This window comes from Hydra vulgaris, chromosome 08 (assembly GCF_038396675.1).
Source record: "Hydra vulgaris chromosome 08, alternate assembly HydraT2T_AEP".
NCBI lineage: Eukaryota > Metazoa > Cnidaria > Hydrozoa > Anthoathecata > Hydridae > Hydra > Hydra vulgaris.
Window position 1 is genome coordinate 32300001 of NC_088927.1, and position 27500 is coordinate 32327500.

Consider the following 27500-nt stretch of genomic DNA (forward strand, 5'->3'; position numbering starts at 1 on the left):
GTATATTTGTGTATTTAGGTTGAATTGTTCATATTTTGCAAAACAAATAAATATTACCTAAATTTAAATTTTGAATCAATATTGGTTATATATATATAATAATATAATGTTATTTGCTTATTATTTAAACTTGATCAAAATTGTTGATAATTTTTTATGAAATTACTTATTTACAAGTTGTTTACTCATGTTGTTGTTAAAATAAAATTTAAATCACTAAAAAAATTTTAATTTACTGTTAAATTTGTTAAAATTTTGAAAAAAAGTTTTTAAATAATAATTTCGATAACATAAAATCCATTTTACATCAAATATGCTTGCTAAAAATGAATTTTCAACATATTCTAATTAACAAAATATTAATACAACATTTATTTTTTATTTATGGAAACTACCCAAAATTTGAAAAACCATTGAGTTTCAACGGAAAGATCTGCATATTTAAGGAATATTTTGTTTATACGCGATACAGAAACTCGCGAGAAATTGGTGTCGGACAATTTCCGTAAATAAGTCAAAACATTTTTATCAATAAAAAAGTATGAAAATAAATTTAAAAAGAAAACATTCTTACAGGCACTTTCCACCAAACAGACAAGTCCCATTATTACAATTGCAACTTGTGTTACAAACTGCTGTGTTGTTACTGCAAGGTGTTTCACAAAATATTCCAGTCCAATTTTTAAGGCAGGTGCAAGTTCCATCAACATTATTGCATTTTTCTGTATTATTAAGATAACATTTGCATGGTTCTAAGCAAGAATCTCCAAATGTTCCATTACATGCAGTTTTACATCTAGATCAATAAAAAAAACAATAAGAAAAACAAATAAAACAAATGTAAAAACAAAACACTAAGGAATATAATACTTTGGATCTGTATATCCAGGTTTACAATGACAAGTTCCATTTACAGGATCACATGCTCTGTAGTTGTCACAGTTACATTTACTAGCACAATCTTGTCCAAAATATCCTTTCGAACATGGGATTGCACAACTCTGGCCCTTAAAAATAAAAACATGATACGGACATTGTACAAAGTAATTTTGTGATACAAAATTTTATTTTAGCAGTTTTAAAATATCAGAAAACCACATTGCTAATTAAGAGTAATAAAACATTTTAATGCATAATAACAACATAATCCATTGCTCAAAATTTCATTGTATAAAACCTTATTTTACACATTATGTCATATGAGTTTGTTGAATCTGTAAAAAATTGTATGCTTGATGGAATTACAGTGGTCGGCCATCACATTAGGACCAGTTGTAATTTTTTGTAAATATCGATTAAAAATAAATTTTTTGGCAAAAAGAAAAATAATGGTGTAATTTAAAGCTTGTTCCTTTATTTATAAAGTTATACTTGATGAAAAATAAACAAATAAAATTAAACATTTTGAATATTTATTGGTTATTACAATAAATTATATAAAATATATATTAAGTATTAATATTTTGTAAAACCGCCTTTATTTGCAATAACTGCTTCGATTCGTCGTGGCATGCTTGCAATTGAACTTTTTATAGTTTCTGTCAACTCTGGGTTATTGTGCCAGATCCTGATAATATATTCCATAAGATCTTGCTTGTTAGTAAGAATTTTTTTTCCAACATCTCGCTTTACTATTTCCCAAATGTTTTCTATGGGGTTAAGATCAGGTGAGTTGCCTGGCCATGGCAATACATCTACTTTTTTCTATTTTAAAAAAGCCATAACACTTTTTGCTTTGTGGCAAGTTGCACCATCTTGCATAAATATAAGATTTTTGACATTTTTGGACTTCTTTTGAATTTTTTTGACATTTTTAGACCAATCTGCCATTTGAGGAAGCAACTGGTTCTCCAGAACTTCTTTATACTGGTCCTGCCTCATTGTGCCAACTACTTTATAGACGCCCTGCTCCTTGCCCACAAATGACAGACCAGATCATTACTGAAGCTGGATGCTTGACTGTTTCCACAATGCAGTCAGGATGAAACTTTTCATTTGTTCTACGACGAACAAAAGCTGTTTTGTCCATCATTACTTGAAAAGTTGATTCATCAGAGAAGCAAATCTAAAATAATGCTTATTTTAAATTATAATATTTATAAATATATTTAAAATATTTTACGAATATGAATGCGAATAAAAATACTTTTTCCCAATCCTCAACAGACCAGTGACGATAGTTTCGAGCCCACTCCAGTCTCTTTTTTTTCATGAGTGAAGTCAGTTTTGGTTTCTTGGCTGGGCAATGACACATCAACCCCTCTTCCTTCAGCCTTCTGCGAATGGTCCGGTCTGACACAGCAATACCAGTTTCATGGATAAGCTTAGTCAATACATTTTGTGGCTTTTTTCTGTTTTCCAGGCATATATTCTGGGTAATACGATCCGCTCTTGGTGTTGTCTTTCGTTTAGAAGGTGGTCTCCTTGGGCCAAACTCTTCCCCTGAATCAATTTTTCTTCTCACTCGCATTACGGTTTGGTGAGAAACCTTTACAATTTGTGCAACTTTTCGCTGAGAATATTTTGTATTCTGTAAAAGACATCTAATTTGACTAACTTTTGTTGGTGTCATATCACATTTTTTACCCATAGCTGAAAATCTAAATTAATAACTTTAAAAGACTACTATTTGGTGTCTTTACGTAAACAGGAAAAAAAACATAAAATCCTTTATTTAAAATTAAAGACTTACTGATTATTATTAAGTTCAAAAAAAATAATTAATTAAATAAATCACAGATGCTTGAAATTAAAATAAATCATATTTAAACTTCAATCAAACTAACAACTAAAAATAACCTTAAATTGTCCAATATGCACCAATTTGATTATGACAGGTGATTGCTGACAGCCAGAGTTAACAATTAATAAAATTTTTATTAAATATTACTAAGAATAGAAATAACTTGACATGTAACAAAAAAAAATATCATATTTATTTTCTCATATGCGGGTTTAAGCAACATATTTGAAATAAATTGTAAAAAAAACGTGTGGTCCTAATGTGATGGCCGACCACTGTATATGCTCTCAAGTCACTATAATCAAATATAAAGGTTGTTTTTTGCTACTCCTTTGTTATGATGGCAAAATGCATTTTAGGACGGTTGAACGACTACATACTTAACATGTATTCATATAATATGTCATTTCATAGGCTTTTGAAAATGCAGATGGCAATTTTGACGATCATTTTTGCAATAAGACATTCCTCAGAAGCACTTTTATGAATCTTGGCTTAAAATATAAAAAATATATTTTAAAATATTGAAACATTATAATTTCTAAATGTGTAAATTAGCCTACATAACAATCTGCATTTGTCAACAGCAATAATGTAACTACATGCACATACAGATTAGCATAAAACCATTAACAGAGAATGTTACATCTTAGTAGAAGTTCTGATGGACAACAAATAAATTCACAATACAACTGCAGCCATGCTGAGGCAAAGGTGCTATGTGATGATTGGATTAAAAAAAAAAAGCGTATCCAATGGAAGATTTTTTTGTGCGTATCCAATGATAAAATATAATGCTCCATTGGATTGGAAAGAAGACAGCAAAAATTATCAAAATAGAAAATCAATTAAAATCATTTAGCATTGTTATGAATACAACTCAAACTAAAGCCAAAACTCAAGCAAAAGCCAAAAGTCAAAAAGCATCAAGGAAACCATTCAGATAATTTTCCTAGAAGGAAATGCATTGTCATGTATCTTGAAATTGAATCATACCTGAACCTTGAAATGGTCACTAAGGCATTGTAACTATTGTAAATAAGCAAGATAAAAAATAATTTTGTGAAAATAGGCATAGATGAAAAAAGCCACAAACTTTATGATGTAAAGGCTGACCATATAACTGTTCAAGGACCAAATATTAAGTGCAGAACATTTACAACAGATTACTTTTACCTGATTGGCTAATATTATTAAAATATTAGCCAATCAGGCAACAACTCTGTAAAACCATATAACCATTAACTGGAGTGTTTTAATTGAGTTTCCTTTCTGAGTAACTCTACTGTGGAAGAAAAATAAGAACCAGTTTCTAAATTACCAACAGAACCAGTGAATTTAAATATACTTTTAATATACTTAAAAAAACATTTTTAAATAAATAAATAAAATTTATACTATATACATTTTCTAAAAGTGTTTCAAAAAATTATATATAATATATATAATTTATGTAAATATATAAAATTATATATATCAAGGACTACTATATGACAGGATGCACAAAGTTAATTTTCTGACTTCACTGGCAAGGCCATTCAATACTTCTTACTAAACGCTTATAAAAATAAATTTAACCAAAAAATGTTTTTTAAAACCAATATTACTAAAATAATTTTACAGTGAATATAAGTTTTTATTATTAAAAAAATTAGTAACAAAGTAAAGATTAATAACAAAGAAAAAACCTTTTTAAAAAGAATAAAAAGTCAATATAATAAAACTTTTAAAAGTTAATCAGCAAAAAATAAACAAATATTATTAGGAAGATTTTCTAAACTTAAATATTATATATATATATATATATATATATATATATATATTATATATATATATATATATATATATATATATATATATACATATATAAACTTAAATATTATATATATATATATATATATATATATATATATATATATATATATATATATATATATATATATATATATATATATATATATATATGTAGCTATATATATATATGTAGCTATATATATATATGTAGCTATATATATATATGTAGCTATGTATATGTGTGTGTGGCTATATATATATATATGTAGCTATATAAATATATAGCTATATATTTATACATATAAACCAAACGAGTAAGATCATAGCATAAAAACATTATATACAATGCTTTTTTGCTTTAACTAAAGCAAAAAACTAAATATAATTTTAAAATATTAAATCTGCATAATTATGGACAAAAAAAAAGGTTCAGTATAATTAAAATATTAGTACTATGAATCTAAATAAAATAATTGTTTTACACTGTTTAACTTGCAAAGTTCATTTATTCAGTAAAAAAAGTTTAATTTTTGCTCTAGCAAGCGATTTATTCAATTTTGAAACATTTCTATAGTTAACCATTTCTACAATATATATATATATATATATATATATATATATATATATATATATATATATATATATATATATATATATATATATATATATATATATATATATAATTTTAAACCTATTTTATAAGTATAAAGAAAAAACAATGTCAACAAAAAACCTCATGTCAACCTAAAAAAGTTTTAGGCAAAAAACTGCCTAAAACTTTTTTAGGTTGGAACCAAGTTGGGACAAAATTTTAAAACAGGGTTCAACAAATCGATAAATGTGTAGCATAAAATTGTTAGAAAAACAAACACCGAGTTTGCTGACTTTTCTTTCAAGTGTTAATGCTTGCTTAAAAATTTGAAAAAAAATATATAGTTTAAGCCAATTTAATTTAAATTATTTATTGTTTTGTATACAATTTGAACAAATGTTCACATTTGGAATTTAAATAAAAAATTCTTTTTACTGTTTTATTTAAATTATTTTATTGAGGGGTTTTAAAAAAATGTTTGCTTTCCATATTTTCATTTTATTTAAATTATAAGTCAATTAAAATATAAGTTGTTTTTTTTTAATTTATTTAGAACTTAAATGAAACTTTTATTTTTTTGTTTTATTTTATCTTATTCAAAATTTAAATAGAGCATTCAATTTGCCATTTTTAATTTAATTAAAATAGCAAATAAAATTAAGTTTTAAAATTCTGAGGATCTCAAACACTGCCTGGTTGGCAGTTAGGTCTGCCAAATGACAACCCTAATTCTGAGTGCTGTATACATAATGTAAATACAATGATAGCATATAACAGAAATGCAATAATTATATATTCCAAAGTTATTTATAATAAGATAAACTTAAATATTAAAAGTACCTTCCATCCAGGCTTACAACCACATGTTCCATCAATATTATTACATGTTGCATTATTTTTACATGTACAATTCATACTACATCCTTGGTCATAAGTACCAGCAGGACATGTTTCATTACATCTAAAAACCGTTCAAAGTTAATTTACATCATACACTACCACTAGTACATACTTGCTAAACAGCGATTATTAAAATTTTTTAATGTAAATTTTATTCAAAAAAAAAAAGGTGTATTTAAATTCATATTTTTATCTATAACTGTAAAAGATTTTAAATAAGAAGCAATAAGTAATGTTTAACATATCAAGTGTTTAAAAAGTGTGTTAAAAAAGTTAAAATAATCTTATTTTAACAAAATGTTTCAGTAAAAAGTGTTCACAAAATATGGGATGACTGATAGCACAAAATCAGTTTAACAAGTTAACTAGTTTATCAAGTCATAGTATACTGCAAGTGGTATTGCAAGGGCCAATAGCATCAGGAGCCAAAATAGAAAAAAGGTGCCCGTTCGTAGTAAAAAAAACAATTTTTTTAAAGAAAAAAAGCTGTTAAAAATAAAAAAATAAAAGGTTTTTTTTGTTGTTTTTTTTTTCAATTTTTTTAGAACCCTTTCAATTGATTGTGCTAAGGGCGAAAACTCTTTTTGGCCCTTGTTGTATAAAAACTGAGTTTTAAATTAAATAATTATAATATTTTATATCTATCAACGTTTATTTTTTTGTAATAGATTTATAAATAAAATTATTAGTAATTTATGGGTAAAATAGAAATTTAAACCTGCCTTTTATTTAGTTATTTAGTAAACTTAATGTCTCTTTGAGCAAATCAGCATTAACTTAACCTTCATCAGTGACCTTTCATGCAGATAATAAATTAAAGTAATTTTTATCATAAGGAATCTTAAAAATATTTCAACTTAGTAACATACAGTTAAAATATGGTTTTAATTTAGTAAATTTTCATAAATAGAACTTACCTTCTTTTTGTGAATGGATTTTACTTTATTTTAAAATTTTATAAGACCAGAAAAATTAGGTTAACTGGAAAAGTTTAACGAATATTTAATTTTAGCTTTAAATTTATTTTCCTCTATTTTTGTGAGATTATTTTATACATGTCTTTTTATACAATGTCAAATACATATTAAATACCTATGAATACATGTCAAAGTACAATTGAATTTTAAGGCTTGTTAACTATTTTATTTATTTCTATTTAGAGAGATTTTTGAATTTTAGAAAGTGGATTTTTTTTAAAATATTCTGTTTTGTTTCTTTTTAAATTATATTGGTCAAGTGACAAATAGAAACAAAACAAATTGTGATTCTCAGGCCTAAATACAAAATATATTATGAGTTTTAAACTTTTAAATTTTTCAAAAAACAGCTATTTAAAACAGTTTCTTATGTCTTTTCTAACCAGTTATTTTGATTGTCTTGATGAGCTTGTAAATGATACAATTTACGCTTATATGTCAATGATACAATTTACAACTTTAATTTTCTTGAATACAACGATATATTGCTTATATTTAAAGCATATAATGCTTTGTTCAATCTTGGTCTTGTAGTATTGTCAAAAACATCAACACTCTTTATTAGATTTCTTTTCAGTTTCAATAGGATCATGTCCAGAAATTTCTGCAATATTGTTCTCATCTTATGATTTGTTAACAATGCAAACGCCATATTCTTTGTCTACTAACTCATCAGCCGTGAGGTTAAAATCTAAATTGAATTTTGTTTTTAACTTTTCAAGACCATATTTTAAGTTTTTCACTTAAGCCATCCACCATAGCCATCTCTATATCCACCATAGACAACCATAGAAAGGATCATTATAACCACTTATATGCTTTTCACTGCTTTTAATGACATTCTTGGTTTCTTGAAATATTTAATCTTGAAGGAAATTGCTTTTGTTAGTATAAACATAGCCATCAAGATAGAAAACTTAAGTATCTTGTTCTCTTTTTCCGAGACAGCAATTTGCTTTTTCACTGCAAGTTAACAATATTTGACATTAAGAGATGGGTTATTTCCTTGGTCTTTAAGTTGGGAATTTGAGGATGTATTCAGAAGAAAAAGGGCTCCATCCAATCAAGTTTAGGCAAATTTGCTGTAAAATAAACATATAATGTAAAGTCATAGTCATAAAGATTGAATAAAATAAAATAAGAAATTATTTTACTTTTTCTTAATTTTGGCTAACCATCCTAAGGTTGAAATTTTTGAAGCTTAACCCTTTTGCAAAATATAAGGTTTTTTCTTTTACCAGCAAACCACCGATTGGGACATTTCAGACCTAATTCACTTAATGTTGATTTACCTCCCTAAGGCCAATGCAGTTGATGATGCTACTTTAACTAAGGTTACAACCCTCCCTCAACATTATAATTTTGAAACACTAATCTTGATCAACAAGGTTGCTGTACTGAAAAACAAGTTGATCGTGGTACTACCAGGGATGTGGTGGGGATTGAAATCGGAACTTCTCACTTATGAAGCGAGCGCTCTACCACTATCCCACTACCGCATCAGAAAAAAAGAAAGTTCAATATGCAAAGAGAACTTTACTGACAGGTTTGAATAATCCATATGGATTGTGGAGACTTTTGAACTATAGCGATTTGGATTATATAAAGTTAAATGAAAGAATTTCTTATGCTCGTTTTGCAGTCACTTTGCATTTAATTGAATTGTAAAATTACCGAATTAAAGAGTTTGAAAAATAGAGAGATGTTATAGTATTATGTTTTACATTTTATTAATTATCGTATAGTAATAATATTTAATATTGTAAATAGAAAAACAGATTATAGAAAAAATTAAAAAACTAAAACTGAAGGTTCTAATATTTTCAAAAAAAAAGTTTTAAAAACAAGGTCAACCGGGTACTAAAAAGAAGCAAAACAATATATTAATTTCAAAAATAGTAATTCTTAATTTAATAATAATAATTTATACAACAACATTTTGTTAAGTATGCTTAGTAAACTGTATATCTTTTTTCATTTGATCAGTTCATGACAACTTTTATTGTTAGGAAACTTTTTTAAATAGTTTTAGCATATATTTTTTTAAATAGCTTTAGCTTTTTAAAATAGTTTTAAAATAGTTTTTATATATACTTGCTATAATTGTTTTAAGAGAGCGTTATTATGATTCAAAATAATATTGCAATGTTCTCTATAATTTTCTGTAATGTTTTATATTGTAATGCATTTAATATTAAAAAGTAGTAACTATTGATACTTTTTATTGTTACTTTGATATCAATAAAATTTGTTTATAAATTGAGACTTGTTCTATATAGATTTTGAATTTATTTGTTAAAGAAGACTATATAATAATTTTAAAATTCAGTTTACCGTACTCATTTAATAGATTTTATGCAATGCTTTGCTAAACAACTATCATAGTTTTATTATTAGCCAATACATTATTATAAAAAAAATTTTTTTAAATTTTATAGTAAACTATAATAGTCTTAAATTTTAAGGATTTTATATTTTTACACAAATTTAAACCTATTTTTATATTCCTTAAACTTACACTCTTTTTAGTCAACAAATTGGTAAACTTCAACACAATTGGAGAAAAAGTTTGTTTTTTTTTAATTTAAAAATTATGTTTATGTTATAAATTAGAAACACCTATAATTACAATACAGTTTACTGTCATAATCACAAACCAGTTTTTATAGTTAATTGTGCTATTGCTTATACTGATTTTGACATCATCAATATTAATAGTAACAACTTTGTTATGCTTATTATCTGAGTTGTTTTTATTTTAATGTAATTACAAACTTTTTTATCCTTAATGCAAGTTTTATCCTTAAGTTACTTAATACTTAATAAAGTTGTACATCTTTTTAGCTTTTTTCAACATCATACCTTACTACACAGCCTCTCTCTGCAATGAGAGTTTATTAATGGAGGGAGCAATAATGGAACCCTCTTAGCTAATTCTTAGGCATTTCTCTAACTTCATGAGGCATTGTCATTACACTTGCAGCTTGTTTTTAGAACAATTCATTATTTCAAGATGTTAGGTTGAAGTTCAACAAGTAGATAAGTAATAATAAACCGCATTTCGTTTTTGATTTTATATAATTTTAAGTTTTTAATGATTTTATATAATTTTATGTTTTTAATGATTTTATATAATTTTATGTTTTTAATGAATCTAATTATGTAGTACAGTGATATTGTCTTGTTTAAAGGAAAACAGATTTTATAAGGATTATACATTTAAGAACTTGATATATAACTTTATAAATGCTTTCTAGCTTGTTTTTATTTTAACAAACTTATTTGTTAAAATATGGTTTTAATATACTATATTTTTAAAGTTTTAATATTTTTTGGCTTTGAAATTTAATTTTTAAGATCATTAGCTAACAGTTGAAGAAAGACTTTAATTCTTCACAGTTAAAGTAAGAAAAAGGCAAAAACTTTTAGTCTGGTTTCTAAATTACAATTTAGAAACCAGAATAAAAGTTTATTGTTATTGCTAATTTGTGTAATAAATTATTGTCTTTGCAATTAGCATTTCTTTCGGATGTTGACTAACACTTTTCTATTTCTAACACTTCTCTATAAAATAATGTAACATTCTCTAATGATGAGTGTATCATTTGATATTTATGAGAAATCACAAAATCTTGATTATTAATAAAACCATTTAAATATTCTACTCTTAGTACACGTTGAGTATTGTTTATTAATACAGAAACTTCCTCAGCTTATTTACAAAGTCAATAATGACTTGTATTATGGGTCTTAATAGCTTGTTGAAATAAAACAAAATTTGTGGTGCAGTAAAATGACCTTGTTTCAAAGACCTTAATTTTTTTTATTGGGATTTGGAAAATACCATGTTTCTGCTGCTTAAATATTGCTAATAATATAAAAAAAAGAGGAAGTCTTTGTTTTTAATATCCTATTAAAAACAAAGACTTTCTCTATTCTGAGAAATTATCATTTTTCATTTATATTGTTTTCTTATGGAAACCTATACATGTATTAATTCTATTTTGTAATATCTAGAATAATTATAAAAACACTTCTTTATAATAGAAGTGAAATGAAGTGTTTTTATAATTTAACATATATTCTAGATATAGATATCATAATATAATCTATATACATAACTTTTTTGGTTTAAACTAAAAACTTTAAATATTGAAAAATCAATTATACCTTACTCCTGTATAGCCTTTAAAGCAAATACAGTTTCCATCAATGTGGTTGCAAGTGCCATTTTCACATTGACATTTGTTTATACACTCATTCCCATAGTAACCATCCTTGCATTTTTCTCCACAATCATTACCAATCCATCCTTTTCCACAATAACATGTTCCATTGACATTGCTACAATTGCCATCATTTTTACATATACAAGACTTTTTACAATCTTTTCCATACATATCATATGGGCACTCTCAAACAAATAAAACAGACTATTTATTATAAAATACTACAACAAATAAAAAAAATATTAACAAATAAAACAGACTATTTATTATAAAATACTAAAATAAACATAATTTTATATAAATTGATTTATTAAACAAGTAAAAACATATTTGAATTTTTATTTCAAACATACTTACTATTCTCACAGTTTGGACCAAAGAAACCATCATCACAAGAACAATTTGACAGACTTATGCAAAAGCCACTTATACATCCCTTACCGCAATCCGCTAAAGAGCAATTTTAATATATATATATATATATATATATATATATATATATATATATATATATATATATATATATATATATGCTGGGCTCATAATAATCAACTTTTATTTCCGGACTTTATTATCGAACTTTTTTTGTTCAATAAATACTTAGAATTGGCAGACATGTCAGACAAAACCTCACAAAAAAATTAACTTTAAAGAAAGAAGTGCGATTGCATGTCATTCCTGACCACGCATAGAATATTTCGTTTTAGCAGCATGTTTTGACAACTTTTCAAGTGTTTTGAAAATGCGCTGATAATTGAAAGAAAATTTAAGAGATATTTTATCCCAAAAACAAAAATTTTAAAGAATGAGAAAAAAATTAAAAGTTAAAAAGGATAATATATATATTAAAAAACCCTTTTATACTAAGTGAAATGCTTTGTAAATTATTATAAATTATAAATATATTAGTTACATAAATTATTTTTAGCTTATACTACTATGTTAAATGTAGTAACAAATTACTTTTAACCCAGGATAAGACGGTCCCATGCTATAAAAAGGTCCCTTGGAGACTTTTAGAATGCTGCTAAAAGAACAGAAAAGATAAATCGCATTATACCAAAACTGTGACCAACTGCTGAGACTCATAAGATCAATTTTGTCAAAAAAGTTGACAATTCTGTCTGAAAGTTGACAAAAAAGTTGACAAAAAAGTTGACAAAACTGTAGTTGACAAAAAAGTTGACAAAAAAGTTGACAAAACTGTACCAAATTGTCGCCCAATCAAAGATATTTGGGCTATTTTGAAAGGCAAAGTGTATGAGGGTAACAGGCAAGCAAAAAATATGAACCAAATATAAACCAAAATAAAGTTTTGTCTGAAAAAAATTGACCTTAACCTTGTTTTTTCACTTTTTGGGTCAACTAGTCTTCGAGTTAATTGAATCCGAAGAAACAGACTGGTTGAAGACAAACTTAATTAAAATAAATAACTAAAAACTCTATTTAATTTAATGATATTTTTATTTAATCTCCACCTTCAAAACTATGGGAGTAATGACCCTTGAAAGTATGTCTGGATTTTTAGTGACCACCCATTACTAAAAATCCATTATATATATATATATATATATATATATATATATATATATATATATATATATATATATATATATCTATATCTATATCTATATCTATATCTATATCTATATCTATATCTATATCTATATCTATATCTATATCTATATATATATATATATATATATATATATATATATATTTTTTTTTTTTAAATAGTACAAATTGTTCAACAATATTCGATCACAAATTTATATAAAAGCAAAATCACATTAGTATTTTGTAGGATACCCTTTACAATCAAGAATGAGGCATGTAGTCAACTAAATGAATGCAAACATCAATTATAATTGAGTCCCATATTTCCCTGATTTTATTAAATAAAGCAACATGACTTGTTGACTTGATTCCTTTTATTTGACAGTTAACATGTTCCCATATATGCTTAATGGAATTTAAGTCAGTTGATTGGGATGGCCACTTTAAAACATAATTTTTTTGAAAAACTCTAAAACCCATTTGGTTGTATATATGGGATTGTTAACCTGTTGGTGTATCCATCCTCGAGGCATTTTATCCTTTGCATGAAAAACATAATAATCTTACATATATCTTTGTACTTTTCTTGATTTATAGTCTCAGTAATTCTATGGAGCGGACAAACTCTATTCTGGCTAAAGCATCCCTAAACTATTACATTACCTCCTGCATGTTTTACAGTAGACAGTTGGTATTTAGGATCTTATCTTGTACCTACTCAGTGGTGTACACTTGCGGTCGCCCGATGGCAAATGCCATTCAAATCTTTCGAAGGGCGACTGGAAATAATGTTTTGATGCAATTGAATCGCCTGGCGGGCGACTATTAAAACTGGTTCATTTTTTAACTTATTACTTAAATTTATGTTACTCATTATTCAAATATTTTTTTTGCTGCAGTTTACATTTCTACATTTAGTAACAATTTTGACACTAAAGGTAAATTTGTTCTTTTGTTTTCGAAAGACTTTTTATCAACGAAATATTAATTTTTATCAATGAAATAGCTTTTGATAATTACTTTTTAATCTAGCGTAACAATAAAGCAATATTTTTAAAGTCTTATTGTTGATGTTTATTTTTCTTCTTTTCTATTAATTATGTCATTCTGTTTAAATAAGAACGCCAGTTTTTGTTTTTTATAAAAAATGAATAAAAGTTTTGAATTCATAACTGCTGTTAATTAGCAAACATTTCTATAAAATTAAATTATAAAAATTTCTTATGTTAAAAGTTTATTTATAAAACACTATTAATTAAATAAAAACTTTTTTTATTTAATTTTGTTAAAACGCTTGTTGAAAACACCTTCTTTAAACAATATAATAAGATTTTAATATACAAATAGTTTTATTATAAGCTCTATAATGGTAAACATTCCATTGTTATATTATTAAAAATAATTTAAATATAATGATACATTTTTATTTTAAAGAATAACTTCAAAAAAACTTTGTTTAAAAGCTATTTTATCTTTCAATTATTGTTCATTAAAAGTTTAATTACAAAAAAACTTTTTTTTCTCTCTTTAAAAAAGAGTGAATGCCCAATAAAAATACCAAGATGTTTAAAACGCTAGTTTAAATTTTTTTTTTAAAAACTTTTTTTTAAAAAGTCCTTAAAGTCGCATTTTTCATTCAATCAAAAGTTAATTACATAAAACGTGACGCAAATATAAATACCAAAACATTTTAAACACTACTATATAAATGTGTCAATAGTTTTTTCACAATTCACATTCATTTAAAGTTTAATTATATAAAAGGTGGCGCAAATAAAAATATATTTTAAATGCTACTTTATAAATGCAACAATAGTTTTCTTATAATAAATATAACATATCGTAACCGCTGAAATTGAAAAAAGATAAATAATCTTTTTTATAACTTTATATTTATCAAATTTGAAAATATAATTTTATTCATAGTGAAAACACACAATTTAAAAAATTCATTTAAAACATATTTAGAACAAAAACAAAACTTTTTTTTTTTTAATGATAACGAACGACTCAAAATAATGGCGGGCGACCAAGATTAACAAAATTATTACTCTCAGTCGCCCGCCGGACGACCGACCAAAATCCTAGTGTACACCACTGCTACTGGACGTTGATCATACCTGACTACATCTGATCCAAACACCATAAACTTGCTATCGTCACTAAAAAGAATTTTTGACCATTGTTGACTACTCCACTTTAGATGCTCTGATGCAAATTCCTTTCAGGCGTTACAGTTTTTCTAGAAAACTAATGGCTTTTTAAATTGATATCTTCCAAATAAACTTGCGTGACGTAAACGACACCTATAGTAGAAATACTACAATTAATTCTTTAGAAACGTCTCATTTATATCAACAGCTGTCAAACAGTGATTTTCTTTGTTTAGTATCACAAGCTTTTTATCCTGATAATGCGTTGTTTTGCGTGGCCTTCCTGATTGATTTTTATTCTTTGTAGATTTAGTAAGCTCATATCTCTTCATAATTTGTACAACAGCAGACTTACCAAATCAATAAAGCTGTGCTATTTTATAAATTGAATTTCCATTTTAAACCGATCTCAAGATTAATAATTTTTTCACTGGAGATTCTTAGGTCCCATGATCTCAATCACTTATAAATAAAATTTTGTGAGAAAATGTTAAAAGCTATAGTTTGTCCGCAAACTTTTGAACTTATCAAAAATTCTTATTTTGTAATATATATGTATATTTTATATATATATTTTTTATATATATATATTTTATATATATATATAGTATAAATATTTTATATATATATAATATATATATATTATATATATATATATATATATATATATATATATATATATATATATATATATATATATATATATATATATATATATATATATATATATATATATATAATATATATAGATATCTTATACTGCTGACTTAAGTGAGCAGTGTGAGGTTATACTGAAATAGCCTGCTGCCGGGGGCTTCAGTACATACATTAACTGACAAATAGCCTGACTTGCAGTGAAATGCTGCTACATCGACTAAGGGTTTGGGATGGGGTAGCAATCTTTTCATTCATTATTCTTTGTTTTTTTCTTTTTTTTTTTTAAAAAAGCCATATTGATTTAGATAAGCAAAAAAAGTGAGCAAATGCTCACATAAATAGGCTATAGTAGGTATATATATATATATATATATATATATATATATATATATATATATATATATATATATATATATATATATATATATATATATTTATATACATATACTATTAATATATATATAAATCAACCCTCGGAATTAATTTCAGCATTCGGCAAATCCCAACCTAACTGCTGACCTAAAATCGTTTGAGGTTGGAAAAAAATGCCGACCTCGTTTCTATGTTTTATGGTAAGACCTTTGTATCAAAATTTTTTTGTCTACCTCTAAAAGATTAAGGTTGGAAAATTATCTCCAACCTCATTTTTTCTAATTTCGAGGGTTGATTTATATATAAATATATATATATAATATATATATATATATATATATATATATATATATATATATATATATATATATATATATATATATATATATATATATATATATGTGTATTTTATATATATATATATATATTTTATATATATATATATAGTATAAATATTTTATATATATATAATATATATATATTATATATATATATATATATATATATATATATATATATATATATATATATATATATGTATATTTTATATATATATTTTTTATATATATAGTATAAATATTTTATATATATATTATACATATATATATATATATATATATATATATATATATATATATATATATATATATATATATATATATATATATATATATATATATATACTAATAACATATTACTAATAATATATTACTAATAACAGAAACAAATTGACAAAGTTATCTCCTTACAAAAATATGGTATCAATATTAATTTTATTCAGAGAAATTCAGTTTATTTGAATTATTTTATTAACTTTTTTTGGCTTTCCTTTTTAAAGTTTTTTTTTTGTTTTTATTTTTGCATTCAGTCCTGTTTTGATTTTGTTTGAATAAAGACACTTTATTTAATTTGAAAAAAAAGATGAAACTTTTTAAGTAAAAGATATAAGTTAAAGGATTATTTTGCTGAAAAATCTATTTTTATTTATGAAATGGAAAAAACAAACTTGGTTCTCGTAAAAAAGTCATAAATTTATTTGGATCATACGGACAATGTTAGACAACCATAAAATCCAGAAATTATTCCAAAATTGCAACAACAAAAAAAGGTGGATCAGGTAAAATGTAAAAGTGAAATGCTTTATTATATGGTGTTTTTTTCTGCCTCTGGTGTAGAGCCAATCTATTTAATCAACAATGAAATGTCCAAAATGGATTACTTATCTTTAATTCTGTTAGGCTGCTGTATGTTTAAGATAAAAAAAAACCTAAAACAAATGTAGTCAGGACTTTATAGACCACCCATGTAATATTTTGTTTTTAAAATTTAACCACAGCTGTTAACTTGTTTTTAAAAAATTTGAACATTAAAAGAATGAGTTTTAAAAAATCATTTTATATTATGTTAGAAATAAACAGCTTCAAAACTTTGATATTTTCTAATGTTTTTATATTATGTAAAACATTTTAAAATATAGTAACAAATTACTTCTAATGTTTGTTTACAATAAACACATTTTATTTGAAATAACAAAGAATACTTTGTATAAATTTTATTTATAATTTTATTTTATTCACACAACAATCTATCTCTTCATAATGAATTTAAATATTTTAAAATATATTTTATCATTAAAAGTTATTTTAAACAACAACTGCATTTTCAATGAGTATTTTTGTGTAAGAAATTTTTGTCAATATTGTCAAAACAATAACATGATTTTTTGAATCCAAAAAATTAAAGAAAGATAACATAAAAACATAAAAAAGAAAAACATAAAAAATACTCATTAAAAATGTGGTTGTTGTTTAAAATTGTCATAACTTATAACTTTTTTCTCTTTTATAAACATTAAAAACTGCTTTTGAAATACAACATCATAAATGTGTGCCTTTAAACAGCGTTCTCAATCAGGATGTTGAAGGATACATCACAACTTCCTCTAGGATACCAATGTTTTGATTTTTGCTTCAAAAGAAACTACTGTATTGATTTTATTATATTTTTTTGCTTTAAACAATGTTTATATATATATATATATATATATATATATATATATATATATATATATATATATATATATATATATATATATATATATATATATATATATATATTATACTTGATCATGCTTTAAACTTTTGCTTTAAACTTGTTTTTCTCATCATTTCATGAAAAGAAATTTATTACAATCATTTAATTAAAAATACTTATATTAACTAAATCAATATTGTTTAAAAACTTACGGATACAATAATTTGTATCGTTTAGCTTGAATCCATCAATGCATCTCATACTTGTTCCATAGTCAGTAATATTAATGGTCAGAGTAATATTTTTGTACACTTCTCTAAAAAGCAATATTAACTTATGAACAATAATTAAAAAATTATACATAAAAACAAATTCTAAATAAACAGTGAATGAAAAATGGTGAACTAAATTAAAAATTTGTTTAAATGTATTTTTCTACAAAAAAAACAACTGTCAGTTTTTGTCAATGTTGTTTGAAATATCATTAATAAAGATAAAAACATTCAAAATTGAAAGTGCCTGAAATCTCAATCTTGCTCTTAAGCAATGGATGAAACTTCAAAAGTTTAGAAATTTATAGTGTTCCTGGGTATTACAAAGCTTTTAAAGTTCTGCAACAAGAATTAAAACAAAAGTAACAATAAAAGTAACAACAAAAGTAAAAATAAAAATTAAAACAAAAGTAACATCAAAAGCAACAACATATATATGTAAGTTAAGTGTATTTTACAAATAGAGTGCTTAATGTTCTTAAACAACAGATAAATATTATATACATATATATAAATATATGCGGTGTAGTGGTATAATTATGCAGTAATGGTGTAGTGGTAGAGCACTCACTTCATAAGCAAGAGGTTCCGAGTTGGATTCCCACCACATCCCTGGTAGTACCGCGCTCAACTTGTTTCTCCGTGCAGCAGCCTTGTTCGTCAAGGTTCGTGTTTCGGAGTTAGAGAGTTGAGGGAAGGTTATAACCACAAGTAGCCTCATCATCTGTAGTGGCCTTCTCGGCCTTGGGGAGGTGAATTATAAAAAAGAATAAAAAAAATAAAAAATAGAAAAAATAAGAAAATAAAATAAAATAAAAATGACTTTCTCTCGCCATTTATTTTATATATATATATATATATATATATATATATATATATATATATATATATATATATATATATATATATATATATATATATATATATATATATATATTTATATATATATATATACATATATATATATATACATATATATATATATATATATACATGTGTGTATATATATATATATATACAAATAAGTCACTTTTAATTTCTTTTGTCTTTTGTTAAAAACATTATTTTAATTTCAAATTAATAGTTTTTTTAAAAAACCGCTAAAATTCAAATTTAATTGACCAGAATGTTTTTAAAAACAATGTTTTTAATAATATAAACAATGTTTTTATATTCATTTTTTTAATAAAATGCTTTCATTTTTATTTTTTTTAATAAAATGTTTTTATTTATATTTTTTTATCATACATGGAGTGTTGCTACATCGGCTATCTTATAGCCTGACTCGCAACAAAGTGCTGCTACATTAACTGACAAATAGCCTGACTCGCAACGGAGTGCTGATATATCGACTGACAAATAGCCTGACTCGCAACGGAGTGCTGCTACATCTACTATCTTTTAGCCTGACTCGCAAGGGAGTGCTACTAAATTGACTGAGGGTTTGGTTGGGGCAGGCAGTCTATCAAGTAATAAAAAAAAAATTCCGGTCTTGCATTTTAATTTTTAATTTTCGTCAACAAAATACAGAAAAACTTTCTGACAACCAGTTAGGAGTTGGCGAGAAAAATTCTTTTAGCAATTCTTTTAAAAGAAAACATCCTTATGTCTAATTAATGTAAATTTAAAAAAAAGTAATTGTTAATGTTTATTTTAAAGTTTATTTTAAAGTTTCAGTTAATTTTTCATGTTTTTTACAACTAAATTTACTTCACATATGGAAAAAGTGAGTATATATTATACATATAATATCTAAAGAAATATAGAATTGTTTTTATAGAAATATAGAATTGGATTTAAAATAATAAAACGTTTTGAAAAAAGCTGAGGATTTGAATTTCCTTGCTGACTTTATAAGCAGGAAACTGAGGATTTGAATTTCCTTGCCGACTTTATAAGCAGGAAGGGAGTATGTTTATAGTTAGAACATAATTGAAAATCCTAATTTTATTTTTAATATATAATACTTTATCAACATTGCTTAAATAAAAGATTTAAAATTATTTAATATCAAGATAAATTGGGGGTTTACAGCTGTTTTACCACTTCGCCATTTAAAACATTCTGAATTGAATGCGCAACAATAACAGAATTAAAAAACCATCAAAATAGTATTTTATTCCTTTTAATTTTTTTTTATTCAACAGAGATGCTTAAATCTAAAATTGCACAAGGGATTGTCGCAGTTAGATAATCAAATCTGTATTTCTCATTAAACTTTTATAAATTTCCTAAGTATTTCTATTCTGTCTATTATCATTATAATAAATAATATAATTATAAGATATATGTTTATTTATAAATAGCATGTATCTTTTGTAATTTTTTTTTATCTGTTTTTAAAATTTCTAAAGTTTATATTTTCAACATATTAGGTAATGAAACATGTTCCATTTGAAGATGATATATTGAAATAGTATTTTCTTAGCTTTAACAGGCTGTTTAAATTAAGTAGAAGGTATCAATAACCTTATTTAAAATATAAGCGTTTTTTTATTTTTTTGTTGGTTCTATATAATGTTATGTTAGATGTTTAATTATATTTTATATGCACCTAATCATTAGGTACAGTGTTATTGTCTAGTCTGCGTCTAGAGTTTATTTTACCTTAAAAGATTTTTTGTAAATTTTAAATTTGCTTTTTTGTTTTTTTCTATTTCAACAATTTTTTTTTGTTTAAAATGTTTAAATTGAATAACAGTATTTTAATTTGTGGTTTTATTAGTGCCACATTTTATCACAAATTGTAAGTTGTAATTTATAGTTTACTAGTGTTGTTACAACTATTAAATAATTTGACAGTCAACTAAATTAACTAATATATTTTTAAAATAGACCAAGTCAACTAAAAGTTGATTTAGTCGAAATATGGGAATAATTTATTTTTTGAAACAAATTGTCATAACAATAATAAAGTAATTCATTTTCGTTTTCTGTTTTTTAACATCATATTATTTAAATGTTAATGGAGAAAAACAATACACAGTGGGCCAGAACTTACTTTTACTGGACAAAATTTAAAACTAAATTAATATAAGGGCTATATTTACTAAAATTAGCATGAGTACCAATATGGTGTCTGCGTTTCTTATGAAGGTGTTATATTTTTATTTTTTTGCTATGGATACCTTTATTGTGCTTAGCAACAACCTATTTTCGGGATTCGCAAATATTTTACGAGTGCTATATTCACTAAATTTGGCATAAATAACAATATGAGATCGCAATTCTTATAAAAAATAACAACTTTTTTATTTTAGTTGTATGGATACTTATATTATTTAGATAATTTCCTTCATTACAAAGAGGTAAATTGGATAACAACTTTTGATTTCTTCAAGTAGACACCTTTTAGTTGCTGGTTTTAAAACCATTTAAATCCAATGGGACTAGTAATAAATAATGAGTCTTAATGTTTTAAATCTCTGTTTATGTCAGGTAATGACTAAACTTTTTTATAAATGCCTTGGCCAATAGCGCCATTGAAACTAGACAAACATGTGTGAGTCAATGTTTTTTATTGCTTTGTTGTTCAATAAAGTGCCTCGGCACAAGTTCCTGAAATGTTATATTCTTTCTTCAAGGCCCCAATTTTAATTGATAAGAAGCTTTAGTCAGACTGGCATCAATTATTAAGACCAGTGCTTCGTCTCCTAGATATTTACTTTTAAAATGCCTAAAATGTTCTTGGCAGCAATAACTTTGGATTTATCTCCTAATTTTTTATTAGCAGCAAAAATAATTTATTGGATGAATGAGGTTCAAGCAAGCCAGATTCACTCCATTTTTTAGTTTTATTAGGACTATTATCAAACATAACTGGCTTTTGACCATGTCTACTTTTATTTGGCTCATTGTCTTTTTTTCTGACAATTAAATATTCATTAAGCCAATTTACAAACTTCTTTTCAAAGATTTTGATAGTATGTAGATTTCCATTTTTTTTTATACAAGTTAACAAATGTTTTAACAGCATACTTAAAATCAGCCTTTTAAAATTAAGAAATTTTTGGCTGAATAAATTTTAATATAACTTAAATAAAATTTTGCATTGAAAGACAAAGATTGTTTTTTCGTAGGAAATTATGAATGTCTAAGTTTAATAAACCCATATCAAACAATTTTTATAACAAATATTTTATATTTAACAAATTAATATTATACAATATATGTCTCATGGATTACTAATTCTTGTTAGTAATTAAAATACTATAAGTATTAGTAATCGATAGTGGTGTACTAATAGAGCACTCGCCTCATAAGCAAGAAGTTCCGAGTTTGATTCCCACCACATCCTTGGTAGTACTGCGCTTAATTTGTTTCTCTGCGAAGCGGCCTTGTTTGTCACGTTTCGTGTTTCAGAGTTATAGAGTTAAGAGAGGGTCGCAACCACAACTTAAAAGTAGCCTCCTCAACTGTAGTGGCCTTCATGGCCTTGAAAAGTGAACAAAATTAAAAAAAAAAAAAATTAAAAGTAATTAAATTACTGTTAGGGCTAGTAATTAAATTACCAACAACTACTGAAAATATGTTGTTGCTATGCTATACAAAGTAAGGTATCCATAGCAAAAAAATTTATCCTAATAAGTAGTGTGAATCTTATTTTAATACACATACAACATAGTGTACTTGCCGCAAATAAAAAACTGTTAAAACAAAGTTAATGTAAAAATAGGTTGTTGCTATGCGAAATTAAGTACCATAGCAACCAAATTAAAATATAAAATATAATTTTAGCCATGGTTGTCTTTAATGAACCAGCGGATCGATAGTGACTTGTTCACTCATAGACCATTGTTTTATCATTTGTTTAGTACGACTAGAGCGTGAGTTATTGTTCACCTAATCCCTGAGTCCTAAAATTTTCTTCCTCCTACAAAATAGTCTTTACATTCATTTATGATTCTCACCCAATGACATCATCTACAATCTACTTCTATTTTCACATCTCCCAGGTCTACGTGACTGAACAGCTCCGTTGGTCACTTTTTGCGACCATTGTGTCGCATAAACAAACAAATTTATTCTTTGTGGCTGGTGAGCCCCAACTTTTTCCAATGTACACCACAACGACAATACGGACATTAGGCTATCCCACTGGATGTGGTTACGGCTTTCAATAACCTAATGGCTACGCTAACACTCACGCACACGTTGATTCTTTTTTTTTTTTTTTTTTGTTATTCACCTCCCCAAGGCCGAGAAGGCCACTACAGATGATGAGGCTACTTAATAGTGGTTATAACCCTCTCTCAACTCTATAACTCCGAAACACGAACCTTGACGAACAAGGCCGCTGCGCGGAGAAACAAGTTGAGCGCGGTACTACCAGGGATGTGGTGGGGATCGAACTCGGAACCTCTCGCTTATGAAGCGAGCGCTTTACCAATACACCACTACCGCATCATTCGGAAGCTCCACAATGCACATCAGATCAGCGCTCATTGACTATGTGCTCGGATCTAAAATCTCATTCCATAGTAAATCATTCCACACCAGCACAGGGCAGTAGCTCTTTTGACTAAGAGCGATGGCTTGTGGCCTACGGTGACTAATGTGTGCATTTGATCAATTGAAATCCATTCTGTAGGTCTTATGTCTGGCTCTGATGTGCTAGCCCATAAGCGCAAGGAGTGAGTGTGTTTAGCTTTCTATTCACCTGATTTGAAAGTGAACGAAAACATAACGAGACCATACGAAACGACCAAACGGTACATACTAATGCACTACACCATCACACCTGTAGACATCAACAGTCTTTAAAATCAGTATATCAAATATTTGCTCTTTGTTGCATATGTTCTATACACAGAGTGACGAGAGCATTAGTTATTTCTCCCCATGCCCTCTTATCGTCTATTCTTCGTTTTTCTACTTCACAAAAGTCTTGCAACACATTTTATATTTTCTTATGATTTTTATTTTTTATTCAATGACACCATCTACAATCTGCTTTTATTTTCACATCTCCCATGTCTACGTAACTGGACGGCTCCGTTGGTCACTTTTTGCGATCTTTGTGTCGCATAAACAAGCATATAACAAGTTGTGTCAATTATTAGTTGTAGTGCAGCAAAATATCTTAAAGATTTTTTTTTAAATCGGTGATTTTCAAAGTATAACTGAGATAACATGATATGAAAAGTTTACTACACGCAATGGTTTTTCTTTTCTCTGAATACTCTAAAATAACATGTACTAATTTTGAGTTTTGACAATGCAGATGTAATTGAAATATCACACAACCTTGATGTTACCAAAATTACTTATTTATAATAATAATTTATTTTTCAAATTTTAATATTTGAATACTCAGAGTCCTGGTAACTAAGAGATTTAATAGAAATAAATTATTAATAAATTTCTTTAATATATATAGAAACTAAAATAATATAAGTTTTCTAGATTTGACAACTAAAATTTTTCCTATTTTGTCCACCTACTGGCCCACTGTGCAATATGAGAGAACGGGCGCTCTGACAACTGGACAATTTATTCCCAGATCCTAATGATTTAGGGACTGCCTTAAACACTTGCTATATATCAAAGTCTTTACAATCATATTTACAATGTGGTTGTATAGAAAACATTTTGATTTTGGAGCTTCTCGACTTAATTTTATCCCAGGGCCCTACGCCAGCTTGAAGTGGCCATATATAAAAGTGTTTATGAAAATCAAAAGCATCAAGTAAACAAAAGAAAAAAAAATTAATGAAATACATGACCAATTGTTTAATTAGGTATAATTGTTTTCTTTTTATTTTATGTAGTTATTAAGTTGCTCCCAAAAGTCCTTACAGTCTTATCGCAGAGCACTGGAAAGAGCTTAAATAAGCTAATATGCTACGGATTAAATAAAACTTTAAAAGATTCAACAAAAAAAAAAGTAATAGTTATAATTAGAGATACTTCCTAAAATAGCCAATCACTTTGTACAGTGACACCGGTAAATAATAAAAAATTTTTAGCAAGTTCTGTTAGCTTTATGTCTTGCATTTGCTGACCAACACTTGAAAGGGTTTGTTGTCCAGTTTAAGCAAACAGTTTCATGTAAAAACTAATATCATTTGCAATTGGAATTATTCTTTCTCACATTTTTATATCTATGCATTTTTTCGTATTTTTCAATTAGTTTGATCGTTTTAATTTACATTTCATTTTCTTACGAAGTAGAGCTGAATTAATGTCTGGTTTGAAGAGTGGGATACATTTATATGTAACTATAGTTAAATCAAACTGATATAACAGTCGAAAAATAATGTGTGCTGTTACACAGCCTAGTTTTATATTAACAAAAACAACCACAGCGTAGAGTTTTTTCCAGAATACCCACAACATATTGTGGGTATTCTGGCAAAAAAAACGTTAACTCAAAAATCATTGTTAAAAGAAATCAATCATTTAAATTTTCTTCCAATTTGAAACTTTTATAATCTTATTAAATTGTATTTGGTGTTGACATTCAAACACACCATAATGTTAAGTGTTTGTTTAAGAAAATATTTAGAGCTTTTATTTTTTTTAATTTAAAAGCTTTTAGCCTAAATAAAACACTTGTTTTATGACTTAAGGTTAAATGTAATTTTATAGCCAGAGAAAAGCCTTTGTCTGGGAGTTAATGCATCTAGGGCATCCAATACCGATATACCAAAACCGGTTTACCGGCCATTTTTTTTTTACCGATACCGAGTTCTCAATACCGGTATATACCGATATTTCAATTATTTTTTTCATCGCACAAAAACTGTTCCATTAGCTTTGTGCGTGTTTTGGCGCAGACATTTTTAGAGAGTTATAAGCATGAAAATATCACAGAAAAATTTGATTATAAAAATGAATAACAAAAAAATATTTCACTTTGTTTTTTGTAACTTTGTTGTGTTGTGCTTCATTTTATTTGTTTTATATATATTTGCAAATATAACAACAACAAATAAACACAAAGAATAAATTTAAAAATAATAAATATTTAACACACACATATTGATAGGCAAAATAAAAAAAACCTTAAAACATCTCTATATAACATAAAGACATAACTACATCTCTATTACAGATTTAGTTATGATTTTTTATTCATATAATATAGAGATGTTATATTTTTTTCATGTTTTAAATCTCATCTGATATTTGATATTTCATCATAATCAATGGTTTGCATGTGCTTAAAATAATGACTTCTCAAAATAGAAAACGATTTTGGAAGTAATGACTTATAGGCTTGTATAGGCACGCTTTTTAAGACTGCTTGGGAATTGCGATTGCGAAATGATGTGTATATATATGTGTAGTTTATATTATTTTTGTTTATGATTCGCAGTCAGTTTAAAGTATAACACATTTAACGAAATAAAATATAATTATATGAAAAGTTCATATAATTCAATATGTAATTCATACAATTATATTAAATTCATATAAGTTCATATCTTTATCTTCATTTTTATAAATTTTTAATATTTATTAATTTTGTATTTCAATATTGTTTTTCATATTTTGCAAATTATAGTATTCATAAACGTGCTGCCATTGCTGATAAACCAAAAGTATTTGAAGATTTTAAAAAAGGACTTCAGGACAAAAACTCTGTGTGGAATTTCTCTTTGCGCGAAAAGTCTGGAGCTGCAGCAAAATGTAAAAAATGTGCTAGAGAAATGAAGACCTGTAGTGGCTTGATTAGCGGACTCCATACACATTTAAGGACTTCTCACCAAATAAATTTATTGAAACGCTATCAAGTTGAAGTTTCAACTTCTCAATCTACTGTTGGTGTTTCGACTACGCCTGATTTGCAACTTGTTAGGCCCAGAAATAAAATTACAACTTTTTATACGAAAAATGAAGACGAAGATACACTGCCAAATGTTTTAGCTAAAATGATGGCCACCGATGACTTGCCATTCAGCGTTTTTATAACATCTAATGAGCTTAGAAATCGCTGGTAGCTCGAGGTTTTGATGTGCCAAAATCATCTGAATCCATTCACCAAATAGTTACGAAATATACTACTAAAATTCGACATTCAATAATAGAAGAATCTGATCTTCAACGTCAAGGAAATCGATTTAGTCTTACGTTTGACGAGTGGACTTCGGTAAAAAATAGAAATTATTTGAACATTAATATTCATTCTCGAAATAGATTTTGGAATTTGGGTTTAGCAAGAGTTAATGGACATTTCCCAGCAGAAACGTGTGTTAAGTTAATTGAAAACATACTG

General features: G+C 25.9%; 1 protein-coding gene across 4 annotated transcripts in view; it reads right to left on the reverse strand.

Annotated features, from left to right (window-relative positions):
* Positions 1 to 27500, reverse strand: part of LOC136083760 (multiple epidermal growth factor-like domains protein 10) — a 148099-nt gene that overhangs the window by 96656 nt on the left and 23943 nt on the right. For all 4 annotated transcript variants that reach the window (XM_065803436.1, XM_065803435.1, XM_065803434.1 and 1 more), the window contains exons 3-8: positions 18221 to 18324; positions 11593 to 11685; positions 11177 to 11420; positions 5970 to 6090; positions 871 to 1007; positions 575 to 796 (exon numbers count right to left, since the gene is read on the reverse strand). In XM_065803436.1, the coding sequence (XP_065659508.1) occupies positions 575 to 796; positions 871 to 1007; positions 5970 to 6090; positions 11177 to 11420; positions 11593 to 11685; positions 18221 to 18324 (921 nt within the window). The remainder of the gene's footprint in view (positions 1 to 574; positions 797 to 870; positions 1008 to 5969; positions 6091 to 11176; positions 11421 to 11592; positions 11686 to 18220; positions 18325 to 27500) is intronic.